General features: G+C 43.0%; 1 protein-coding gene across 1 annotated transcript in view; it reads right to left on the reverse strand.

The window, feature by feature from the left end:
* The window catches only part of ACO1 (aconitase 1), a 59,554-nt gene that overhangs the window by 29,684 nt on the left and 3,141 nt on the right, over nucleotides 1–26,729 (reverse strand). Inside the window, exons 2-4 of the mRNA XM_087822627.1 lie at nucleotides 10,017–10,135; nucleotides 8,792–8,960; nucleotides 7,625–7,762 (exon numbers count right to left, since the gene is read on the reverse strand). Coding sequence (XP_087678753.1) covers nucleotides 7,625–7,762; nucleotides 8,792–8,960; nucleotides 10,017–10,113 — 404 coding nt within the window. The 5' untranslated portion in view covers nucleotides 10,114–10,135. The remainder of the gene's footprint in view (nucleotides 1–7,624; nucleotides 7,763–8,791; nucleotides 8,961–10,016; nucleotides 10,136–26,729) is intronic.

Consider the following 26,729-nt stretch of genomic DNA (forward strand, 5'->3'; position numbering starts at 1 on the left):
TTTGGGTACCAATATTTTTCAGAATGTTTTCTGTGCTATAGTGTAAATGAAAAATATCCATATAAAATTAAAACCAGAGTTGATGGATGTGACAGTTTAAAAGAGTAAAAAAAAATCACATCGAACTTGGTGATAACCAAAAATCATTAACTGCTTACGTCAGGAGCTCTAAGAATTGAGTCCAAAGACTTTAGACATTAAAACAATTTCAATTCTGTCTCCACTAAGCCAGCAAAAAGAGATCCATCCACACCAATGAGAGTCTCCAAGAAAGATCAAGTTGGCCAGGATTGTGTGAGGCCACTTTTTATAGCTTCTGAAGTGGAACTTTAGGAAAACATCATTAATTTCAAATAGGATAACATTTTGTGCATATATTTTTAACTCTTCCATTGAAATCAAAACATTAAATTAAGCTCATGTGATTTGGGGGGGGAGGGGGAAGACCTATTGCCTAAAGCTGGGTTTAGAGTCCAAAGGAAAGAAAGAGCTGGCAAGCATCCAGTCTGTTTGTTCCAAGAACCATCAATGACGGACAAAGCAGGTCCCTTTATCTTGGATTTATCTGGTTATCTGGTTTGGCTATTGGCAACGTCAATTGGAGAATGACCAGTTTTTACCTTTCTCTTGAGGTTGTAATGGCACCTGCTTAAATCCCTAAAGAAGTAAATAATGGTTTCCTTTTTCCCTTTGAATGGATTGTTTCATATTATTAAATGATGTTTTATTATAAAACAGTAGCTTCTTATTGTAAAAATAAAGAACAATTACAATCCCAGAAACAACTGCACCTCGCTTTTAATCTTTTAATCTCTGCATAACTTTTCATCCAGCTGGGATCACTCTCTAAATGCCATTCACCCCTGGCTTGTTGAGCTACATGACATAAGCAGGGTCCAAGTGTTATGGAGCACAATATAACCGTAAAGTTACCTAGTAATTCACTTGAAGGACGTATTATAATAAATCATTCTCCTTTATTTTACATTTAGAATTTAATGTAAAATTCTAGATTTTCATTATTATAAATAATACCTTAATGAACACTGTTAAGTCATTAAGCTTTTCTCCGTATCGGTACCAGGTAAGCTTGGAAGGGGAAATTCCAGGACAAAGGTTATCACAGTTTCTAAGGATCTGGTTAGAGGTTGCTTTCATCATTTCTAAATTACAGCGCCATCAACAGTGCATAAAAGTGTCTCCTTCATGGCACCTTTATAATTAATAATGTTTATTTTCTAATCTTAATTATACTGATAAGAGAAAATGGATCTCAAAAATTAATGTTTTTATGACTTGTAAAGGCTTTATGTACCGTTACCACAGGCATTTTCTTTTATTGTAAAATGTCAACTTTCCTTGCCCATGTATCCACTGGGTTTTACTATTTTTTAACAACAGATTATACACACTCTTTTTGGAGGACGTTGTAGATATATTTTTAAAATTTATTGGGGTGACGCTGGTTAGTAAAATTATATAGGCTTCAAGTGTACAATTCTATGATACATCACCTGTATATTGCATAGTGCGTTCACCACCCAAAGTCAAGTCTCCTGTCACCATATATTTGACCCCCTTTACCCTTTACTACCCCACCCCCCTTTTCCTGTCTGTGTCTGAGTTTCTGTTTCTCTTGTTTGTTCATTTGATGCTTTGTTTTATATCCCACATATGAGTGAAATCATGTGGTTCTTGGCTTTTTCTGTCTTCTTTCTCTTAGCATGATAATCTCAAGGTCCACCCACGTTGTCACAAATGGCAGCATTTCATCTTTTCCTAGGGCTGAGTAGTATTCCACTATAGATATATAGATATACACACACATACACCCACACATATATATGTACTGTATCTTCTTTATCCAGTCCTCTATCAAAAAATACTTCAGTTGTTTCCATGTCTTGACCACTGTGAACAACGCTGCAATGAACATATATCATTACAAATAAATGTTTTCAAATTTTTGAGGCAGATACTCAGAGGAGGGATTGCTGGGACATATGGTAAATCTATTCCTAATTTTTTTAGTAACTTCCAGATTGTTTTCCATAGTGTCTGTACCCGTTTACACTCCCCCAGCAGTGAATGAGGGCTTCTTGTCTCTACAACCTCTCCGGCACTTGCTATTTCTTGTCCTGTTGATAACTGTCGTTCCAGTAAGTATGAGGCAGTATCTTGTGGTTTTGATTTGCAGGTCCCTAACAGTTAATGGAGCTGAGCATATTTTCATTTACCTGTTGGCCATTTGTATGTCTTCTTGGGTGAAGTGTATGTTCAGGTTCTCTGCCCATTTTTTAACTGGATTGTTTGTTTGGTGTTATGTGAATTCTTACATATTTTAGATATTAACCCCTGATTGGAGGTGGTGTTTGTGCTCATCTTCTGTTCGACTGATCACCTTTTGTTGGGTTGATGGTTTCTTTTGCTGTACAGAAGCTTTTTAGTTTGACATAGTCCCATTCATTTATTTTTGTTTTTACTTCCTTTGCTTTTCGGGTCAAATTCATAAAATCGTAAGACAGAGGTCCATAAGTTTGGTACCTCTGTTTTCTTCTATGTATTTTATTTTTTCAGGTTTAACATTTAGGTCTTTATCTATTTTGAGTTTGCGTACGGTGACAAACAGCAGTCTAGTTTCATTCTTCTGCATGTGGCTTTCCAATTTTCCCAGCACCATTTATTGAGGAGGCTTTCTTTCTTTTCTCCATATTTTTGGCTCCTTTGTCGGAAATTATTTGGCCATATGTATGTGGTTTTATTTCTGGGCTCTCAATTCTGTTCCACTGGTCTGTGTGTGTGTTTCTGCCAATACCATGCTGTTTTTATTATAGTAGTTTTGTAGTATAATTTAAAGTCGGGGAGTGTGATACCTCTGGCTTTTTTCTCTCAGGACTGCTTTGGTCATTCAGAGTTCTTTGTGGTTCCATACAAATCTGATGATGTTTTGTTCTATTGCTTTTCAAAATGCCATTGGGAGTTTGATGGGGATTGCACTAAAATATGCTAAATCTGTATATTGCTTTGGGTAACATAACCACTTTTTTAATCCTCACTCAAGGATATTTTTTCCATTCATTTTTTTAGAGAGAGAGAAAGGGAAGGAGGAAGGTGGGGAGAGACACACTGACTGGTTGCCTCCTACACCCCCGACCAGGGCAGAGGAATCGAACCTGCAACCCAAGTATATGCCCTTGACTGGGAATCGAACCCAAGGTGCTTCGGTGCAGGGGCAGATGCTGTACCCAGTGAGCCACACCGGCCAGAGCCTCTGTGCCTTTTTATTGATGAATTCAGACCATCATTGATTATTGATGTATGAGGATTTTCTTTTTTTTTTCTTTTTTTTAAAAAAATATATCTTTATTGATTTCAGAGAGAGGAAAGGCGAGGGAGAGAGAGAGATAGAAACATCAATGATGAGAGAGTCATTGATCGAGCCTGCAACCTGGGCATGTGCCCTGACCGGGAATTGAACCCCAATCGCCTGGATCCTAGGTCGACGCTCAACCGCTGAGCCACGCCTGGCTGGGCAATGTATGAGGATTTTCTACAGCCATTTTAAACCTTGTGTTTTCTGGTAGCTCTGTGTCTCTATTTTTTTTTTTTTTTTCCCCTTTGTGCTTCTGTTTGTTATTTTAGTTCGGTGGTATTCTATAATTTTTTCCTGTTTCCTGTTTTTTATGTTAGATTTTTATTGTTGTTGTTACCATTAGGTTTATGTAAAAAAAAAAAAAAAAAAATCATATACACAGCAGTGATTTTGCTTCTGGCTGCATCTTATCTCCATTGCCCTGTGCAAATTCAGACCTTTACCCCCTCCTCTTTTATGTGTTTTTGTTGTCACAAATTATCTTTTTATGCTGAGTTCATTTCCAAATTGCAGTAGCTATATCTTCTCTTTTTAAAAATGTTTTTACCTCTTTTAATCTTTATGTTATATTTAAGTGTATAATATCCTATTCTAAAAAAGGACTGCAATTTCCTGTTTCTGTCTGTCATGAGTCATCTTAGACATGTCTGTTTCAGGTAACCTCCTTCAGTATTTCCTGTAATGCAAGCCTTGTGGTGGTAAATTCCATCAGCTTCTATGTCTGAAAAAGTCTTTATTTCTCCTTCATTTCTGAAGGACAACTTTGTTGGATATATTATTCTTGCCTGGAAATTTCTCTCTTTTGATAATTTGAATATTTGATTCCACTCTCTCCTAGCTTGTAGGGTTTTTGCTGAAAAAATTCGATAATTTAATGGGATTTCTTTTACAGGTTACTGTTTTCTTTTCCATGGCTGCCATAAGAATTCTTTGTCATTAATTTTTGACAGTTTTAATATAATATGCCTTACAGAAGGTCTTTTTGGGTTGAGATAATTAGTGTTCTGCTAGCTTATTGGATTTGAGGATCCAGATCTTTCCATTGGCTTTGGGTCGTTCTCAATGACTATTTGTTTGAATAGGCTCTCTGTTTCCTTCTCCCTCTCTTCTCCTTCTGGCATACCCACTATTCTCATATTGTTCTTTCTGATGGAGTCAGTTCTCATAGAGTTCTTCCTTTCTCTCTTTCTTTCTTTCTTTTCTTACTCTCAAATCTCTTTTTTCTTCCATCTGTGTAATTTCTAGGTTTCTATCTTTGATGTTACTATTGTTTCCTCCATCTAGTCAGCTCTTTTTCTTAAACTCACTAGTTCACTCTTCATTGCTTTCATTGAGCTCTTCAGCTCCAGAATTTCTATTTGGTTCTTTTTTAAAGTTTCAATCTCTTTGGTAAAGTACTCCTTTTGTTCACAGATTTTACTTCGGAGTTCATTAAACTGCCTGAATTTTCTTGTATCTTTTTGAGTATTTTCAGAACTGTAATCCTGAATTCTCTGTCATTTGAGTCACATATTTCCCTGTCTTTATTTTCTGGAGATTTTTCATTTTCTTTCTGAGCTGCTTTGTTACCTTGGTTATTCATGGTATTTGATGGGATATGTCTCTGACTAGACATTTATGGGAATGAAATCTGCCTTTTTAAAGAGTGTTTGGCACTTCTTTCTTTAGCAGGTTGATAGGAAGAGGTCTTTCTTTTGCTTTTGTTTTCCAGTAGGTGGCAATGATGTATGTTTTTATTTTCTCTTGAGCTTCTTGGGCTTTTCGGATCTCTGCAGGGCAGTGGAAAACGCCCAGTATTCCCTGCAGAGGTGGGTATCCCCTGTCACCAGGTCACCTTGGTCTCAGGGCACCACTCTCGTGGGATAAATGTGATGGGCAATGATGTTGCAAGCCAGTGAAATCACAGCGCTGCATCCTGCAACTAGATGCTGCTGGCAGCACTGTACTGTCTGAGCTATCCCAGGTGCCTCTGCTATACTCAGCTGTGATGGGTCAGGGCGGGATGGGCTGAGAGAAGCCAATTTGTGCATGTATGGCTTTGTTCTCCTCCCACTAATAGCAGCTGCCAGACCTCTGCTGCTGGACCTCTGTATTTCCACATATCACTGGGATTAGCTGCAGTGTGTCCTGCTGCTCAGGGGGGAATGTTTCTGCTTCTCCAGATCTCAGGGCTGCAGATGCTGTGCTCTGTAACCCAACAAGCAATGCTACAACTTCTGCTGAGGGCAGCTGCAAGAGGAAGGTGAGGCAAGGCAGTGAGGCTCTGTGGCTTTGTTTAGTGCCTGGTAATGGCAGCTGCTTATCCACAGCTGCTCCACCTGTGTTCTGTCTCTGGCATTACTGGGTTTAGCTGTGGTATGTGCTGACCACTCAGGCAGGAATGTTGATTCTACCCCTCTACTCCTCTGGACTGTAGAGTGTGCCCACTGTAACAACTCCTCTCCAGCTCCTGAGTCCCTGTAGTGAGGTCCAGGCTGCATCTGTGACCCCAATCTCTGTTCTTCCCCTTTACCTCCTCTTGTTCGCTGACTCACTCACCTTCAGATGCGTCAATGTGTGTGGATCTCTCAGACTGCCTGTGTGTTAAGCAGAGAATCCTCTGTTGAGTTATAGCTGTTCAACTTCTAACTTCAAGGGGAGACCAGGAGGACCTCCGATGAGGCCATGCTGCTGACATCACCTTCCATGCACTCTTTATGTATGAAGAATATTAACCCTTTGTCATATTTGTTGCAAATATTTTTCAAGTTATTTCCTGTTCACTTTGAAGTCATTAAATCTGTAAAATTTTCCCTTTTTGTTTATTCATTGCTTCAAAATTTAGATATTTCTCATCAACGTATTCGACACATATATTCTTGAATTGTCTTCTAAACTTTATGATTTAATTTTTAAAATATTAATGCTTTAATTCATATGAACTGCTCCCTCTATCAAATTATAAATTTTTCCAGCATTATATGCAGAATAATGATCTCTTTCCTCACTGATAATTGATAAGAACTTTACCTAGCTATACTTCTAGGTTAAGATACCAGCCTTCTAGCAGGACCTGGAAGCCTTCCCTTACGTAATCTTGCAATTACTTCTATAAAGTATGGATGTACTCCCCTCTACCTCTGACTTTGGACTTGACTGTGTTACTTGCTTTGATTAATGTCCTTGTGGCTAGAAGTAATCCTATGCCAGTCCTGATCTAGGCCTCAATATATTATGGGTTCCTGTTTGCCTTCTTGAGCCTGTGAATAGCCGCTCTCTCCTTCGGCCAGGGCCCCAAAAGAAACACACATGGAATGGTGCTGTCCCAACCGCCCTACAGATGTGCAGTGCAGTGTCAGCAGTCGGCCCTGCAGATGTGCAGTGCAGTGTCAGCAGTCGGCCCTGCAGATGTGCAGTGCAGTGTCAGCAGTCGGCCCTGCAGATGTGCAGTGCAGTGTCAGCAGTTGGCCCTGCAGATGTGCAGTACAGTGTCAGCAGTCGGCCCTGCAGATGTGCAGTGCAGTGTCAGCAGTCGGCCCTGCAGATGTGCAGTGCAGTGTCAGTAGTCGGCCCTGCAGATGTGCAGTGCAGCGTCAGTAGTCGGCCCTGCAGATGTGCAGTGCAGCGTCAGCAGTCCAGCCAGCCAGGGCAGGATGAAGCAGAGCTGCCCCACTGCACTCAGATCAGTTGCCTCCCAACCAACTTGGAGATGTGTATGAAATAAATTCTTATTGTTGATTACCACTGAGAATTTAGGGTTACTGGAATAATTTGGGGGAAGAGGGAATGGAATGTCACAAACAACAGAAGGAAGAAAAAGGAAAAGAGAGGCATAGGCATTACAGAGACCTACATGGAGAGGTGGAGATAGCCAGATAGGAAATAATTACTTGGGATCAAAAAGAGAAATAAGCATCCAGTGGTTAAAAAATGCCATCACCAAAAACCAAAACTCTTTTAAACTCAAACACATACTAGCATTTATAAACTCTCATGGCAGAAATTCATGTGAGTGCTTTACAGCCAGACTTCAAGCTGAATTTAAACACAGGCCACTCACCCCAAGAAGTAAATAGGAAAAAATATATTTTTTTAAATTTATCTCCAGCCCCCCAAAAGCATCTTCACTGGAAAATCTATATTCAGTTTGAGTTTTCTTAAATATACGTTTTAAATATTTTCTTCATTTATTTAACTACACACACAAAATAGACTTACACTCCAAAATTTTGTGCAAAGCAGAAAAACCAGGTATTCATCTTAATTTCTCACCTCCTATTGAAATCCACTTGGATGGAATGATCAATTACAAGATCAGCAGGACAGACTGGGTTTATTTTCTCTGGATCTCCTCCTAACTTTTTCACAGCATCACGCATTGCAGCAAAGTCTACCACGGCTGGCACACCCCTAAGAAAAGAAGGAATTAAGCAGAAGATTAATCTATCAAACACATGTAGTTTTTCAGCTTTTGTTCCCACTGACAAAATTGGTAATGAAACTCTCTCATTAGTGGAGCTAACAATGAATGACTTAGAAAAGTGAAAGTTTCTGAACACATTTCCTTGAGCAGAAATCACATAAGTAGTAAGTGCCATGACTGAGTGGTATCTCTATATGCAATTTTATCACTGCATTAAAGTTAACAACCAATATGGTCTAAATAGAGAAATTATGGGAAAGCCGGTGCTTAAAATCTCAGGAATTTTTACTGCCATGACTGTTTCCCATTCATATGGAGGCTGACAAAGACCTGGAGAAGACACAGGAACACATATTCCACTTCAGACCAAACTTAAAGGAATGGGTAGACTGGGAATCAAATTTATAAGTGAATCCTTCCTTTTTATTATATTAGAGTATAAAGTTTGGGTGTCTTCCTCTAGAAAAGTAAAATTTGGTCTCTAGGAGGAATAAATTAACGTCATTTAAAAATGGAATAGTAGTGAGTGCTATCTCGAAAAAGAGGTCAGATGAGGAGGATTCCGGGAGTAGCAGGATGTGAACTGAGGCTTAACAGCCACAGGTCAGGCCCTGTGAACTCTGTATCACCCCTCAGGGGACTGCACATCAGTGTTCAAGTACAGCTGTTGGAAACCCATTTCCCTGAGTGACAGGACGTGGGGGGAAAAGATTTCAAGATAACTTCACTCCTGCTTCTTTCACCTTTCGCCAGTGTGTTTAGAACCACAGTCCTCAAGACCAAGACAATGACCTTTGCCAATGGAAGAGGTGGAGTAATTATATATCCCAATTTGCCTGAAACAATCTCTTGCTGTCTAGGGTAAATATATAGCTCCCTTTCATTTTCAAAAGTGTCTGGATATTGGGTGATAAATTATATGGTCACTGAGGTTTTATTTGTGTGGTTTTTTTTTTTAAAGCTTTCTTTAAAGTCTGACAAGGGAGGCAAAGAGAGCAAAGTGACATGAGGCTCACGTAAAGTCCTGCAGGATGACACGGGCAGGCTTAAATGGCACTTCTATGTTCTTATGCTGCATGACATTCCAATTTAGGATATTTTCAATGTCATTTTTCTTCACCAAAAATTGATCGCAGTTCCGAATGGCTGCCTCCAGGAGAACTCTGATAGAAAATGGTAAGCGTCCTAGGGTAAAGGAGAAAGCGTAACAAAACAAAAATCATAAGACACCTTATTATAATACCTCTTTAAAGCCAATATCTGTATAATCTTGATATAAGGCATCAAGACTATTCTTCCAACAGGGAAGGAGGGTAAATGAAAACTGATCTAAGTTTAAAATATGAAGGTAAAGAATGGGTTTAGGAAAGCATTCAGTACTGGAAAATAGCCACAGACTAGGTAAAAATAAAATATTAGAGTTAATTCATTCATATAAATGGTTGCCTTGCCTTGGACTCCAATGATCGGGTTTCCCTTAAGTCATCATGAAAGAAATCAGTGTAGATATTTACTATATTGTATGTTAGCAAGTCACACACATACAGTAATATTTCTCATGAAAACTAGTGTCTAAGAAATGAGAAAATAACTCCTTTTCAATTACTGTAATTAAGACCAATGTATAGTCACATACATCTCTCAAAGGAAATAAAACCCCAAATAGCATACAGTGTGGTAACTGAGATTTTTAGGATAAAACGATGGTAACTCATAAGAAAAACTACTTTGTTCATTTAAAAAGGAAATGTTCCATCCTGATATATAAAAATTATTCACCAATATTATCTGGAAAAGACAAGAGTATAAAGGTAGAAAAGCACATGATTTGGAATAAAAAAGACTTTTTTTGTCCTATTCTGCCACCCACATAGTTGTTATTTGATCATGTTATTGACCCTCTCTAGAGATTCAGCTTCCTCAGGATTTGTTACACTTTATAAACATGACCTCTAAGGCTGTTATTCAGGTTAAATGACATAATACATATGTACAAAACACTCTATGTATTATAAAATGCTATTAAATGCTACACGTATACAATCATTACCTACTTAAAAAAGAGCAATGTAAGATGTGTGTGTGTGTCTGTAAAGCTTAATCCAAGATCATTCAACTGTTCTCTGCTTCTGCTACTCCCTCTTTCAACTCTCCTAAAAACTAATTACATAGCATAATTATTATGCAATAGAAGATACCAACTGCTGTCAAAGCAATTACATCATAGAGCCATGTACCTACCATATCTTGAATCATCCAATTTATTCAAGTTGAAGAATTTCTTTCCTGGTTGTGCAGGATCCAGAGGCTCAGCGAGGTGTGCAAATGGGTTGCTCATGGTTCCCGATGGTCACGTGTCCCTGAAAAGGAACAAGAACATTTAATTTCTACTCACAAAGCTGGACCTCATTTATTTTGATGAGCGTTTGCCTTCTATAACAATTATGGTATACATTCACTTCAAGAAATCACTCACTAGTTTTTCAGAGGGGAAGGTGGGACATAAATTAATACAAAAATGACATTCTTAGCAATAAAATGGGTTTCTGTGAAGCTACTGTGAAAGCCAGCATTCACCTCTGAAGAGAGCATAAAATCCTAAAATTCTTTTGTCTTCTTTCTACAGTTTTCCAACATTTTCCCACTGATAAGAAGAAAAACTGAAGGATGTGTCTCATGGTAAATCTTGACTATCTGAATAGACCTTTGAGCTGGACTCAAGTCTCACGTGATAGGGAGTAAGAGGTTCATGGCAGGTGATATTATGCAATTGTATGAAACCTGAACTTTGGCAGTTGCTTTCTGTTGTAAGTCTCCACAGCATTTTAAATTAATGATAAACATGTTGGTGAGAAGTCTTCCTGACTCATTTCTGCATCTGACGGCAACAGTGTTTATATCAAGGAATCTTTAAGGTAACACTGTGGTGGCATCAAGGTCCAAACTCCCCAGATAGGTTTGCAGGGGACCCTCTACCCCAGCTCTGGGCAGAACTTCTGGTGTATCTTTTTATAAATTACAAGCTGTGAACAAGGGAGGACACTGTTCTTGGCCTCCACACAGGTAAACAGCGATTTCAAATAATACACAACCTAGAGCAGAACACATGGGGGTGGATGTCAGAGATTTGCTTTCTAGTTCTATCCCCTGGGCAAAAATCAATCCATTCCACAACAGTCTTAATTTTAAGGTAAGAATAGTTTTATTTCCCTAAATAATCCAAGGTTTTTGTGAGTAAATACTTAAGCATTCAACATAATTTTGGGATGAATGCTATGGAATGACCAACATATTACTGTAAAATGAAAAAAAAAAATCCTAAAACATGTACAGGGAACAACTATTTGTAGACATACAAACTTACAAATGGGACTTATCTCCATAGACAGGCCCTTGTCTACATGGACATAAAAGGGACTGGATCCTTTAAGAGGGACAGAGGCCCCCAATCAGGACAGAGAGGAACACTCAGTTTTCACTGTATATCCTTTTGTACGGTTTGCCTTTTTAACTGTGTACACATATAACTTTTTGAAAACTTGTAAAAAGTTGAAAATAAATAGATATTTGTACATCAACTGTGTCTAAAGTCCAGTCCTAGTTAGTTCTGGGGAGAGGCAGCTGGTTGAGAAGCAGCCCCTGCCTTCCTGGGGTTACCAGTGCAGGTGACAAGCCAGACACCTGATGGGGACAAGAGAAACCCAAGGAAAGAGTGAGAGGTGTGCCGGAGCCTCTGCTGGGAATGGCTTTTGTCCCCTGGTCCCAAGTGGTTTTTGCAGGAGCAGCCATGGAGGGAGGGGAGGGATATGTGACTCCATTTGGGCGACTCAACTTCCTTCTTCACGGATTCTGGAACTGAAACTAAGAAAGGCTAGCAAGGGATGCCGGGACACGCTGGAGCTGTGCTTACCAGGGCCTGTACCCTAGAATCTGCATTAGAACTGCCTGAGGATCTCTCCTGTTAAAAATATGTATTTCTGAGTGTCCCCCCTGTACTACCAAGTAAGGATTGGGGGGGGTAGGGTCACGGCAGGAATCAGTCTTTAATCCCCCAAGTGTCTGCCGGATACTGCGGGGTGCTGGGTGAGGGACTTACATGTAATTGTACCATGAAGAGTGGATGAAAAAAGGAGGGCCACAACCCAAATGCCAGCATGGCTCAGGCAGGGAACCTACACACATGGGCAGAGGGGCCAGGCAGCCTGGCAGTGTGCCCGTCTAAGGGGCAGTAGCCTTCTGGCTCCAGCCAAGGTCTGCAGGTAGGAAGGTTGGCCCAGTGCTGAGGGATCCATTTTTTCAAGCAAGGCTGGTCAACTGGATTTTTACATGCACCCTGTTTGACTGCTGGTCCATAATCTGTGACCTGTGTCCCAACCCGACCTGGCAGATGTGCTGGCCCAGAGGAATGGGAGGGTAACCGGACAGAGAACACTCGGGGAGGAAACTTTGGAAATGGTGGAGGTGAGCAGAGAAAAGGGCAGCTGAGTGAGTGGGGGTCACGGGGGGGAAGAAATGCAGCTGGCCTCCGGGTGTGAAGGAGGCTGTGGCTTCAGTGCTCGAGGAGAGGGCGCATTTAAGATGAAGTGGAACACAAATGCGAGAGATCTGTTATTCATCCCGCCTAAATGGGAAGCCAATCAGGAGGGATAAAACCTCGGAAACACTATTTAGTGAGAAACAGGCCAGCCTGTCTACAGGAGAGGTTCGCAAATCTGTGGGCTCAGAAATGAGACTGAACCTTTCCACCGACTAGCATTCTGAACACGAAAAATTAAAAAGGCAAACATGCTACTGTCCCTTTGATTTGTCACTGATGGTACTTTTCCACCCCAAGCAGTAGCAACTGAAATGGTAGAACTGTTGTTTTGTTTGCCTGGACAGAAGAATGTCTCCAAAGAGGCTGTGGGTTATGTCAGAGTCCCCGCAGCCAGGGGACATGGGGAAACCCATGCAGGACCAGGCAGGGTCATTCACATCTCTAAAAAGCCTAAGTCTCTGAATCACCCCTATCGCTGTGTAAGTTCTACAGTGGTCAGTGGCCCCAAGTGTGGCAGAATTCTATGGTCAAACTGTGGTGGGTCAGGTACAGAAGGTCACCAGGGCACAAAGCCCCAGGTGCCTAGCAACTGGCAAAACTGGGCAAACAAGGACCTCACCCCCAGGATGACCTTTCCTCTCCTAGCATAATACTGGTCATCAAATACATCTAGGCCTCAGCTGTGTTCCAGGTCCAGACCCAGAAAAGACCCCATCAACCACAGCCTTGCAAAACCAGACAAGCTGCACCAAGGCTGACCTCAGGACCAGCTGCACTGACTAATGACCCCCTGCCTTGCACTGACCAATGAGTGTAGACCACAACCCTGAAAGGACACACCTGGAAAGCTGATGAATATTCTATTGAGATCCTCTCCTGGGACCTCCCCTAAAATCTCCACCCTTAAAAACCCTTAGGACCAAGGACCTAGTGGGCTCTCCCTCTGGGAGCACACCCACCCTTTTCCAATCTCCCTCCCATTCCCCCTCCAGATGCGTTCCCTTTAGCCCTCCCCTAAGCTCCAAGGGCCCCTCTTTCGCCTCTATAACTTGTTTCCTAAGCCCATTTCTTCTACCACTCACTTCTATCCCTGTGACTTTTTAAATAAACTTCCTCTTATAGTTTGAGTCTTGGCTCTGAATCCCTTCCTAGCCAGAACTCAAGTACTGAGGTTGCTGAACCCAGGTCCCATTTGACTCCAACGGTCTAACACTTGGTGCCATCTTCACTGCTGCCAACAGGACCAGCTGCTAAGCTGTACCCATATTTGCTATGATGCATGAGGACAAAATGTGTCAACTTACTTCTCTGTGGCTCACAAATTCCCTGGGCATAACTCTGGAAGTCTTACGATTCCTGCTGTTCCCATGAGCCTACAGAGCCAGCTGGTATTTCAGGATGGATACAGTGACCCATACGGCTCTTATAGAAAATGGCTTGTGTCAAGTGCTCTAATGTCTGCCTCCCCTTTTCCTCAGAAACTACATAATTGTCTGGTTTCTCTACATTAATGAAGCAATTTTACTCTTAGACATTAGGGGAGAGAGGAGCCAGTTACTAATAACAAAGTACCAGCACAATCCAAGTGCTTTACACAATCTTTTTAACTCTGGCAACATCTCCGTAAATTAAAGTGCATCATTTTACAGTTGAGGAACCTGTAACTCAGAGAAATGAAAAACTTGCCTAAGGGCATCTACTTACAAAAGGCAGAGCTCAGTTTTGAACTCTGGCCCTTTCTACGCCCCCCCACTCCCCCCCCCCCCCCCACACACACACTACCTCTCTGGGTGCGGCAACTCCTGCTCTGAAGGTGATGCTGGCTAAGGTCACCAACCAACCTCAAGAACTAAAAAAAAGCCTCCCACAAAAATCAATTTTGAAACTGGAGTTGCCTTTACATCTTTACAGGGGTCACCCATCACCTTGGTCTGAGCCAGCCATGTTCATGTTCTGGCCACCCTATACTGAGCCACAAGTCATGGAAAAGAGCAGCAGCTGTGGAGCTCTTGGGCAACCCCCCAAAGTGGATTTGCTTGGAAGTTGGGAAACACTCCCTCCATGGGAGCCTGGAGGACTCTGAAAAGCAGAGCCACTCCAAGGTTCCACTCATACTATGACCCTTGTCTCAAATCCCCTTACAGGAGTTCCCAGTGCTTAGGAATCCTAAGAGGAAGCCAAAACACAACAGCATTCGAAGGAGACTATGAGGGGAAAGACCTTTGTTTGGGATCCAGAGCAGAATCTAGGCATCGTGAGTGCTCCTTGGTGTGCCTCACCCTGCCCAGAATCCTACCCCGTCCGAAACATTGAGTAATGCCATGGCTCCTGCTGACTCCAAAATTATCCCAAGATTAGGGTTTTGTCTAGGAACCTACCAACTGGCTACTTCCCACATTCACACAGAGCACAGATCAGTTTCAGTTCCTTTCTCTGATCGCCCACCCTCTCAGCTCTGCTTTGTCCTACATTTCTCTGTTTTACCTACTCCCCATTCAATGCTAACAAAAAACAGTCAGTGTGAATATTTTAGGAGAATGCTCGGGCTCCTGACCAGCCATCACAGGGGACACGTGAACAGTTTTTATGTGAAACAAATCCAAAGAGACATGTCCACTGCACCGGGAGCCCTTCACCATACCTAGTTCACCTTCAAAAGTCAAGAAAATGACTGGTAGAGAAACAATGTCTTTCAAAGCTAAGCCTGACTGAAATACCAGCTGGGTGACTTGTAAAATATCATGATCCTCACAGGTACATTCTGTGCATGGAAGAGTAGGTGGGGAAAGAGAGTGTCAAACACCAGATTTTTAAGTTAAATCGTGAAAAATACCAAATAGTAGGCACAGGCAGGCAGATCTGAGATATTTAACAAATGAACTATGCTCCCAGCAAAAAGATGGAGAGTCCAAGCTGGGGTTCTTCCCCAACTACATACAGTCTTGCAGCCAACTGGCCTTTTGACCTCAAGTTAGGTCACTTGCAGGTGACCTGCAGAGGCACCTTCACCTGTGCATATGGGGACAGGCATTAAGCCATCATCACTCTAGGGACATGCTGACCTCAGATGATAAGGAAGTATGAGAGGGAATCAGAGAATGTTGAGTCTTCTGTAAAGGTTCCCCTGATGAGGAAGACAGGCCCTGAGAAGAAAGTGTCTGCCTGGGGTCACAGGAATGTGGGAGAAAATACAGCTGATTTTCCCTACAATGAAATGCAAATTTCCTGCAAGCAAAAAAACCCACCTTAAAAATATGTTATAAGTAGGGTTGAAAAAAGTGCTACTTGGGCATATCGCAGTCTTCTGGCACTTTTGTGAGTTAGTTCTATAATCATTTACTGAACCTCCCATGTATTCAGAATTCCAGAGATTGACTGACAGCTAAGCTTTGGGAAAACAACTTACAGTTAAGTTTTGACAATCTGCCCTGGGTCACCAGTTTATTCCAAGAGAGGCAGAGGAATAAGGGCAAGTCAACTTTATCAACATAAATATCAAACATACAGCTCCTTACGTAGATTCCACATAAGAAATGTGAGTCAAGACTCACATTAAGTGATAGTAAGTGAAATAAAAAAGTTACAGAACATACATATACTAGAATTAAATTTAAGTTTAAAATCTTTGAAGACTATTAGTATATATTCATTCACACACATATGCCATTGTATATAAAAATGCATACAAAAGCCGGCCAGGCGTGGCTCAGCAGTTGAGCGTCAACCTAGGATCCTTCGATCGGGGTTCGATTCCGGGTCAGGGCACATGCCCGGGTTGCGGGCTCGATCAATGACTCTCTCATCATTGATGTTTCTCTCTCTCTCTCTCTCTCTCCCTCTCCTTTCCTCTCTCTGAAATCAATAAAGATATATTTTTTAAAAAATGCATACAAAAAAGAAATAGCCCTGGCAGGGTAGCTCAGTTGGCTGGAGTGTCATCCTGTACACTGAAAGGTTCCCGTCTCCATCCCCGGCTGGGGTCACCCGGGAAGCAACCGATCAATGTTTCTCACATAGATGTTTCTCTCTCCCTTCCTCTCTCTCTAAAAAAATATTCAATGAAAACATATCCTCAGGTGAAGAGTTAAAGAAAATAAGAAGGAAAGATATAAAATTAACACTGATTATCCCTAAGTAGAAGAACACACCGCATGAGGAGGAGGGGCTTTAACTTTGTATGTTATATACCTCTGAATATAATCCAAATTCTATTGTCCACATGCATGGGTTCATTTATTATTTACTTGTTTAAAAGCTGAAGTAGCCATTTTAAATTTTTACATAAATATCTTTAGAGGATATTTCACACAGGAAGGCAGAGTCTCTATAAAATGAGAACTTGACAGCTTTGGGAACGTCTTTTGAAAAGAAGTTAAAACAGTTAGTTCACAAAGTTTCTGAACTACAATATGCAGTTCTTTTTTAATAATGTCTGATGAGAATTTATTTAAAAGTAAACTTGTGACGACTGCTTTTTAGATAAACCTACCTTGTTCCCCAAAATATGTCCTGCATTATCCAACATGCAGGGAAGTGGCTCACATTTAACTTTAGATGGACAGCTCCATACTCATGCAAGTCCAACATCCCAATCCAAGCTAGACCCCTTCCTCTCCCCCCAGCCCAGCCTCCTCTCCTCCCTCTGGAACCCTAGCAGGTACCAAGCCTGTTGTTGAACCATATCTTGCTGGGTGGTGATAACTTTAAAAATATTACACCAAGAAATAGGTGCTTATTGTAGAAACGTTAAAAAAACCTCAGGTCAACAACAACAAATAGTCAATCTGAATTATGGCTGTAGTTTCATTTAACATGATTTCTTAACAAAATGGATCAGAACCCACATGGTTCTGTAAATTGCTTTTCTCAGCAACAGATCACAAACATCTTTCTAGGCAATCATATGATATTTTATATCACTTTTAACTACACCATAAAAATTTGTCATTCAGATATATAGCAATTTATTTAAATACTTATTAAAATACCCATGCTCCTCAACTTACGATGGGGTTACGTCCCAATAAAACCATTGTAAATTGAAAATATCCTGTCAAAAATGCATTTAATACACCTAGTGAACACCACAGCTTAGCCCAGCCTGCCTTAAACGTGCTCAGAACACATACACTCGCCTACAGTTGGGCAAAATCATCTTGCTGCTGCTGCCCAGCGTCATGAGAGAGCATCACACTGCATATTGCTAGCCCAGGAATAGGTCAAAATTAAAAATCCAAAGTATGGTTTCTACTGAATGTGTATGGCCTTCCCACCATCATAAGCTGGGGAATATCTGTATTTAGGTTATTTCCAAATATTTACATTCAAACAATGCTGCAACCTCTGTACACACGTCTTTGGACAGGTTCCTGATCCATCTCCTTAAAATAAATTGCTAGCTTTCAATTCCTAGAAGTAGGACAGCGGGTGAAAGGATCTGCCCGTCTCCGTCAGCTACACAGCACCAGGCTGCCCGGGGAGGCTGTCCCGTTTCATGACCCTTGTCTGAAGCAGTCAATGGAGTTGCCTAAACCAGGCAACATAATTTCGTTTTTACTGTTTACCAAATTGAGAGATTAAAAGGCTAATCTTGGGTATTTCTTTAATTGCTAGTGAAGATGAATACTTTTCCATCTGCCTGTCAGACATCCGAATTTCTTCTTTCGTAAACTGCGTGTCTGCCAGACAGGCCAAATTGAGTGATGCGAAGATGGCCTCTGGTGACCAAATGTTCTCATCTCTGAGGGGACTTGACTGAGCTAATCATGTGGATGAGACTCTAACCCTGGAGAAGCAAGGGCTGTTCTTGGCCTCTATCTGATCTTCAGAGCAGTCTACAACATTCCCCTTTACATGGAGGGAGCCCTAAAATCTGATGCACAGCTTCACTCCATGCTCCGGTATATTGTGAACCTCCTTGGGTAGAGCAAGGTAAGCGGTCAATTAGCTTACGTCGCGGGCGAAATCCCCCTGGGTCAGGGCGCTTTGCTGTCTGTCACCCAGCCTGAACGTCCAAGCCCAGGCAGCGATCTTGCACGTGTGCTTTAGGAGGGAGCCCGAGTAGAGCACACGGGCAGTGTGCTGCTACACCATCCCTCCTGCTGGAAGACCGTCTCAGGCCCTACACCCAGGCGCCGGGGAATGCCACATGGCGATGCTTACAGCACAGCCAGGCCTGTAAATGCTAGAGAGTCAATGATATTTGACTTTGAACTTGGAAGCCATGATAATTCAGGAAAGTGAGAAGAGAGGAAGAGAGGTGGGTAAACCACATGAAACACAGAAGAAATCTCTTTTTGTTGTTTGCATAGGTTTTAAAAATCCACTCTTGTGTGTCTTTCGATAACCTGGCTTTGGCTAAATGCCAGTGATCGGATAAAATAAGATTCACTTCTTCAGGTCTCTTTCCTGCCTTTGGAGAATGTAAGTCCAAGATGTAGCTGCTCCTGCTGTCAAGAGGTGAGTCCTCTTAGGTTGTCCAATGACACAGAGAGAGGCATAGATATGAGTGGACCCTACAGCCAACCACAGGATTTCCACGCACTGTGGGAAGGAGCAGAGGAGTAACCCTGAGCAGCAGAAGGCCGGTTAGTAATGGGGTGGGGAGGAGAGCTAATCGGGGGGAGGGCTGGGGAAGGGTGTGGAGTGTGCATATCAGTTTCCAGGAGAGCTTTTATAGTTTCAAAGAGCTTTCAGGTAATTCATTGAGAATCACCACTCTAGGGTCTAAAGTACAGACAACGAATCCTCCGAATTGTTTATTTAGTATATCGAAAGACACACAAGAGTGGATTTTTAAAACCTATGCAAACAACAAAAAGAGATTTCTTCTGTGTTTCATGTGGTTTACCCACCTCTCTTCCTCTCTTCTCACTTTCCTGAATTATCATGGCTTCCAAGTTCAAAGTCAAATATCATTGACTCTCTAGCATTTAATTCAGTGCACTGTAAAAATTAGGTAAGCTTCTTTTTTCTGTTGTTTAAAGAGAAATTAATTGGTCCCACTCGTAAACTGACTGCCATGTATCTAAGTGTCATTCTATTTATAAACAACTTTTTGACAAAAGTGGGATTCCAAGGATGTCTATGTGAGCATAAACAAGGCTGAGGTCAGCACGTTCAGGCCAGCAAACCACCACAGCTTGTCAGCTTGGTTCTTTCACAAAGCAGGGAGCTAGAAAGCAGTTGTTTGCAGATGCATCTAGAAAACTGGAGTAACCTAAATATCTCTCAATTTTCCCAGAGACCAGATTACCTCTTTGATCCTCTTAGAATCATAAAAAGTAATTTTAAAAGACAAAAATAAAACAAAAATCTCTTAAATGTGGTACCTGTAACCAAAAGAATTTTGCAAGAGGAACGATAAAAGCCGCTGCTTGTTATGGTAGAAAATGAAAACAAGAAAAAATAGTGCAGAAGGAGGGGCCTAGAGAAAGAAATGGCTTTATAATAATATAAGCAAATCCATCAACAAATTTTTCTTTTATATTTACATGCAAGGTACACTTTACGCTTCAAAAATGAACGAGACTCTGCCTTCTATATCAGAGAGTTTTGCCATCACACAACTTGTCTCTTTTTGCTAAATTTCTAAGTTAGTCTGTTTTCACTTATTCTTCTGTCTTATCCTAGGTGACCGAACAGGATGCTCCACATAGATTCCTAGATCTTTTTAAAGAATTGTAACAGTTTTTAAAAGATTCATTTTCATAACCTTCCTGTGCCTCAGTTTCTTAATCTGTAGCATAAGGTTAGTCGATTCTGACTTGTTCATTCATTCATTCATTCATTCATTCATTCATTCATTCACTCCATACACATTTATATTAACCAACTAATATGTGCCAATAACTGTTTCAGGCATTTGGGATACACTTGGGAACAAAACTGACAAAGTCTCTGCCTTCATGGTGCTTCCATTTTAGTGGCGGGAGAAAGACTAAACAAATAAATAAATATACAAACAGAATGTCAGACAGTGACCAGCTGCGTGGATAAAACATGATGAGAGCAGTAGGGGGTGCTGGGGCCTTGGGGATGTCAGGAGAGAAAAGCAGGCCTCATTGACATGGAGCCACTTGAGCACAGCCTTGAAGGAATAGAGGGAAAAAGTTATGTGTAATCTATAGGAGGGGTAAGATCATGTGCAAAGGCCCTGAGGTGGTCTGAGAAAGGCAAGAAGGCCAGACTGAATGAGTGCAGAAAAAGAGGGCACGAGGAGAGCGGAGTAGGCCACCAGCGATTCTTACTAAAGACAAACTACAAAATACTCTCCTAGCTTTACACTTGGTTTAAATTGTAGAATTCCAACATCAGAATTTGTTAAAGTTGGGTAAGAAACTAACTTGTTACATAAAAATATTAGGTTGCATTTAAAAATGGCTACTTCCTTAAATCTAACCCTTCTGTTTCTGAACTTCATTATTAAGTAACACTGGAAATTTCCAGGATGTATCATAAAATGATTGTGACTCACCCGTCAGATGTGCACAGCCACTGCCAAAGGCAAGGTCAGGATCTGGGGAGCCGGGGCCATGGCCGCTGCGCTGTCTGATCCAGCAGCCCCTGCTCTTTACTTTCTGGCCAGAAAGTAAGGCCTGATCTGCCCCTTTTGAGGCTCCTCAATTCTAGGCTCACTGGCCAGGACGGCACAATATCATGTGCAGTTCTCAAGGCTATCCCAACACATCCTTTATGCTCATTTTATATTAACTGCATTAGCACAAACTCAAAAGGCCAGGAATAGTAGGCTAATGTAAGCAGAGTTTCACAAAGAGTCTTGGTGAACTTGAGAATTTATAATTCCAGAGATGCACTGAGGTTGGGAAGAAAGTCATCGTGGGGTCAGGAAACATTTGGCCGGGAAGTGAAAAAAGCTGGACAGGGCCCCTCGGAACCAGGCATCCTGACCCAGCCCGAGCTCTGCTCCTGACCTCTTCCTTCCCTCAGTAAGGTCAGTCCTCAGCCCCGTCTCAGAATGTGGGTCCCCCACCCTGCAGCAACCCTCCATCCTCAGTGGGGTTTCTAAACTGACACCTGCAGAGACCCCACCCAAGTCCTACTGCATCCCAGCCGTGAGAGGAGTGGAGGGGAGCAGGCCACTGCAGAGCGTGCTCAGCTGGCACCCACTCTTTACGAAGGCTTGACTCCCTCAAGCTCCTGGACTCATTCCATAGTTTCTTCACGTTTTCTAACTCAAACTTTAGAAGAGAAAGAGTATTACCACTAGAGGCTGGGTGTGAGGCTGCCAGAAGTCTCACAAGGCAGCATTTTTCTCCATGAATTCACCCAATTTCTGAGGTCTTCTACCCCACCCACCTCGGAACTGCTCGGACTCAAGAATGATGACTCATGATAGTCAAGTTCCCAGAGCCTGAGATATAAACCCATAGAGGTACTGATTTTCCAGGAGAAATGCAGCGGTGGGGAGGACCCGATGCTCCTGTCTTCTGACCTGCACGTTCCGGCCCCACAGCAGTGCAGCTGTGTGGTTCGGAGTTGAAACTGGAAGCCAGACTGCAGGCGAGCTGGGACTCAAACCCAAGTCCACCAGACTCTAAAGCCCAGCTCTTAAGCAACTGCGCTCTAGTCCATCTCAGTGGTGCCCACCACGCAGCAGCATGACACTCACACGCAACGGTCACTTCACTGGGTCGAAGATGTGACAAGCCGTAAGAGTGGCATCGGGCCACGGCACATCTGGTAGCAGGACTAACGCAGACTCGTGACCTTAATGACATTTACTAACCACCAGGATAAAGGGAGAAAGGTCTTCCTCGTGCTTTGGTCACACACAGACTGGTCAGGAGGTAATGACAATATCACGCAGCCTCCAGCAGTGGCAGATGGAGGGTGACAAAGAAGCCTCCAGGGAGGGACCTTAATCAGGCATGGGAGGGAGGGAGGGAGCCAGGGAAAGAATACTGTGGGCAGAAAAGCACCATGAGTCTTACAGGGAGCACGCTGGGCAGGGCTGAGGAGAGGAAAGGGAGGCAGGGCCCACACCACAGGGACTTCACAGAAAGGGTTGGATCTATCCTGAAGACAAAGATGCACCAGCAAAGGGCTCCAAGCTGGAATCTGCAAGACTTGATTTGATTTTCAGAGATCAGTCTGGTAGTGGTGGGGACTGTGGGACGGATGGACGCTAGACTGGTGTCAGGGAGGCAGGATGCAGTACTGTTTCAGTCAGGTCAGGAAAAGAGGGGACACTTTAGATCCTAGAAAGTCAGGAGTGGACGGAGTGTGAGCACTGAAGAAAGGGAGGTCTAGGACAGCTCCTAGGTCCCTCTCTGGGGCAAGCAGGCAGAGCCAATGACTAAGGTGGGAACCAGGGCGCTGGTTTCAGATAGGGTGAGTCTGGGATGACACACCCAGCAGGCAGCTGCACACCTGACCTGGAGCTCAGGAGCTCTGGGCTGGGACGAGGTTCGGAACAACAGCAGCAATTCCCAGGCACTGTGCCACGAGTGCCGCAATCATCCCATAAGCACCGAGCCTGTGCTGAGTGCCTGTGGGGTGCCAGGCACCTCACCCACATTGTGTAACGTGGTCCCTCAGAGACTGCGTGAGAAAGGCACCGCCATCCCATTCTACAGGCGGAACACTGAGGATCAGAGGTTTGTTGCTGATACACGGCCAAGCTGGGAGTCAAACCCAGGCCCCCTGGTGCCAGGGCTGCACAAGTAACGGCATTTTATAGTCATTCTTCACACAAGGACTCAAACTAACCAAATGGATTTTAAAAAATTAAATCTCATTTTAAAACAATCTTCACACTCAAAGGTACATATGTGAGGACCAACTAGTCAACCTCTCTTTCGCCCAAATATCCTTAATTTGGGCAAAATTTGTACAATAAACTTTTAAAGGAAGGGTTGGTGTTGATAGTATAGATACCACCAGCACTAAAAATGCAACTGATTCCTTATCTGGGCGAATGGGGGTTTTGTAAAGCATACCGTCCTGAAAACCAATCCTGACGCTGGTCTTGTCCCACCACTTTACAGAACTGTACTTCTGACGGCTGCCCTAGCACAGCTCTTGCATGTAACAGGCTGTCAGCCATGACTGTTCCACTTTTCCTCAACCGAAAATTCAAGCCTGGTGACGAGGAAAGGGGACACTGTCTGAGACTGACACAGCCTCTTTGTGAACCTGCCGCAACGAGGACTGTGCTTCGCAACTTCACTATGACGGTCATAAAAGGGTGAGAAAGACACGGAAGAATTCAGCCGTCCATAAACACCTGCTCGCGCAAATCACACTGTCCAGGGTGGGCCTGCCCAGACTCCTCCTCAGGTCAAGGGAAGGGCGTGAGAGTCACCAGCACTCACGCACTGGCCTTGCTAATGCATCAGAAGGTGGAGTCACTTTTAAAACATAGGCTAACGCAGGCCGTGAGGAATCTGAGAAAGGACTGGCTCAGACAGTGCGATACACTTGAGTTCTATGGTATTAAGGGACACATACTTGCCTCAAGGACCTGGTATGTATCCCAAAGACATATAAAGCTCAGAATGACAGCTCCGTCTTCGCATGCTTGCAACATCTAATTCCAAAGCCCTTTGGTTTCCAACCAACACTTAAAATCAGATTGCCATTTTCTGCTGTATTCAAGGTTCACTCATCTCCCTAAACTAGTTCACTTCTTTGCAGATTTAAGGTAACAATACCCGGCCTGCACTGCTCTGCCCAGCTCACCATGGCTGCTGTGACAACTAAGCAAGGTGACAGGTGAAAGAAGCGCAGTGCACGCTGGGAACCCTATCCCTGTGAGCCACCATTACTCATGAGATTGACATCCACTTACTTCATGCGGCACGTGGGCCCTCAGTATCACCTATTTCTTTACTGAAGACTTAAATCGACATTTTAAAACACTGTGGATACTCTAAAATATAGCCAGAGCCACTCTTATCTACTGGGGGGGGAAACATTATAAAATCTGAGAAGACCTAAAGGCTCCAGATATGTATTTGAAAAAATGACAACAGACCCTAAAGAAAACTATTTTCCTCAAAAAAGTTGGCATTTTAGGTTGGCTCAAATTGAAGAGTCTTTTCATCACAATTCTTTAAAATGTTTTAAAATCCTCGCAGATGACATCAAATGTTCTTGGTCCCAGGCAGCATCTGTAAATTTTTCTTTCCATGTGATGCATTTCTTTTACAATAACAAATTTCCCTCCAATGTACTGGATTCAAATTAACGCAGCATCTATTTTTTGAGCATCTCCTTCACTAAGCACTGCTAAGTAACACGGGGGGTAAGGAAAACACTCCTTTGCTTTGCACAAATAAATCTAAGCAGGAGACTAGGATCAGCACACAAAACACTACAGGAGGGTAAGGATCGGAAGGAGGGAGGCGGGAAGACAGCTGTCGCTGGAGGGCTGGAGAAAGGCCTTGCAGACAAGCGGGAAGGAAGGAGGGAAGGCCCGCCTGGTTTACACGGACGCGCAAACGCAGCCACGGAGAACAGGACGGCACAGCAAGTGTGCAAAGTCCCCACGGTGGCTCAGCCGGGCTGGCACTGGGGCAGGAGGGTTCACAGATTTGGCTACAGCAGTCAGTCCAGGCTCCTTACCAAAAAGACACAGCAAAGAATAATTTTCTTTTGTTAACTTATGCAGCTGAAAATGAAGATGGCAGCTCCTGATAGAGGGAGCAGCAGCAAGTGTGAGGAAACGTACAGGTGGAACAAGGTTGGCCGAACACTGACGTCCCTCCTGGCGGGAGCTGGAGGTGTCTACTTCTTTGTATGTCTGAAATTTTCCATTAAAAGCAGCTAAACACAGAAATGAAGGCCAGGAGATCTAGGGAGACGGTGAGCTGATGGCTTCTCGGGTGATGGTGCTAATCTTACGAAGAACCCTCGAACCTGAGGGTCACCTGGAGGCGGAGGGCGGACGGAGGTTGGAGCCCACTGGACGGGGAAGCAGACACAGCACAAGGTGACAAGGGCCTGGCCGCCGGCCTGGTTTCGGTGCCCCAGGCCCATCTCTCCACTCCCCACTGGGACAAAGGCAGTCGCAGGGGTCTGCCAGCAGGGTAGTCGTGGTAAGTCCGTCTCAGGAAAACGAAGGCCACCGTGTGGGTCTCAATGTACTGTGTGCACAAGTAACTGTAGGGGGCATTTTTGGTCATGTCAAATTTAATACTTGTCGCATCAAATTTAATACTTATTTAGTACTATACCTGATATTGACAAGCAAAGTGAAGAAAACGTGAAAACCAGCCGGGCCCCAGCGCCCAGAGAGAAGCGCTGGGCCGTGGCAGAGCCTGTGCCTCGGTGGCACTTCTGCACCTCGCCTCGAGAAACAGGTCACAGGGAGATATTCTTGGACAGCATGCTTTGAAACGGAAATACTGTACTTCTGGCTACTTCGCAAAAAGCATTTTACACCACCACCGTAAGGGCTGCGTGACAGTTCATCAAAGACACTCTGACCCGGGGCCGAAGTCAAACAACACTGATTAGCAGAATATTCGGGTCTGAGAGGGTCTCCCCAGGTTCACTGAGTTAATATACACTAGTACGATGCGCGCTTGTTCAGAGCTGTGACGTGACAACGTAATTTGTTTTACTGCGGGAGGGGTGGTAGTAGTAACATTTTACTAGAGAAATAACCATCTTCCTTGGTGAACAATAAAAAATAAACTAAAAAAAAGTATCAGTTGTTGGGAGTTTAGTTTCGAGTTTTGTTTTCAGGTTGTAAAAGCAAAAGTGAACGCTGCAGGAAGGGCAGACACATGATATTACAAAAAGAAGTAAAAATCCTCTGTCTTCCTTCTGCCACTCGGCACTGCCCAGAACTGGCTATGGTTAGTAGTCTGGTATGTCTGTCTTCCAAAGATTTATCAGGCGATTTTAAATACGTGAAATATGTAATCACACACCCATACTACTTAGGTACATACATAGGTACTCAAATACCCATATACACTTACATACACATACACACAATGTACATACACAGTGTATAACATATACACATATAATATGAATTTTTTTTTTAATTCTCACCCAAGATATGTTTTTATTGATTTTTAGAGAGAGAGGAAGGGGGGGAAGGAAGGAAGAAGGGAGAGGGAGAGAGAGAGAAAAATAGCGATGTGAGAGAGAAACATGGATCAGTTTTGTCCCAACCGCGCCTGGACCGGGATCTAACCCGCAAATTTTTGGTGTACAGGATGACGCTCTAACTGACCGAGCCACCCAGCCAGGGCTCCTTTTCTATTTTAAACATTTCCTTTCTCCCTGCCCCCAGAATCAGAATAACTTAGAGACACTACTGATTTCTGCATAAGAACACCCAAAATGCTGGGTTAGACTGCAGGTCCGTCCATCCCAGAAAGTCCCAGATGGCTCCAGAGAGACAGCTGGGAACAAAGACACCCTCCTCTTACTCCATT

The sequence above is a fragment of the Miniopterus natalensis genome, chromosome 12, assembly GCF_054644295.1.
Source record: "Miniopterus natalensis isolate mMinNat1 chromosome 12, mMinNat1.hap1, whole genome shotgun sequence".
Classification (NCBI taxonomy): Eukaryota; Metazoa; Chordata; class Mammalia; order Chiroptera; family Miniopteridae; genus Miniopterus; species Miniopterus natalensis.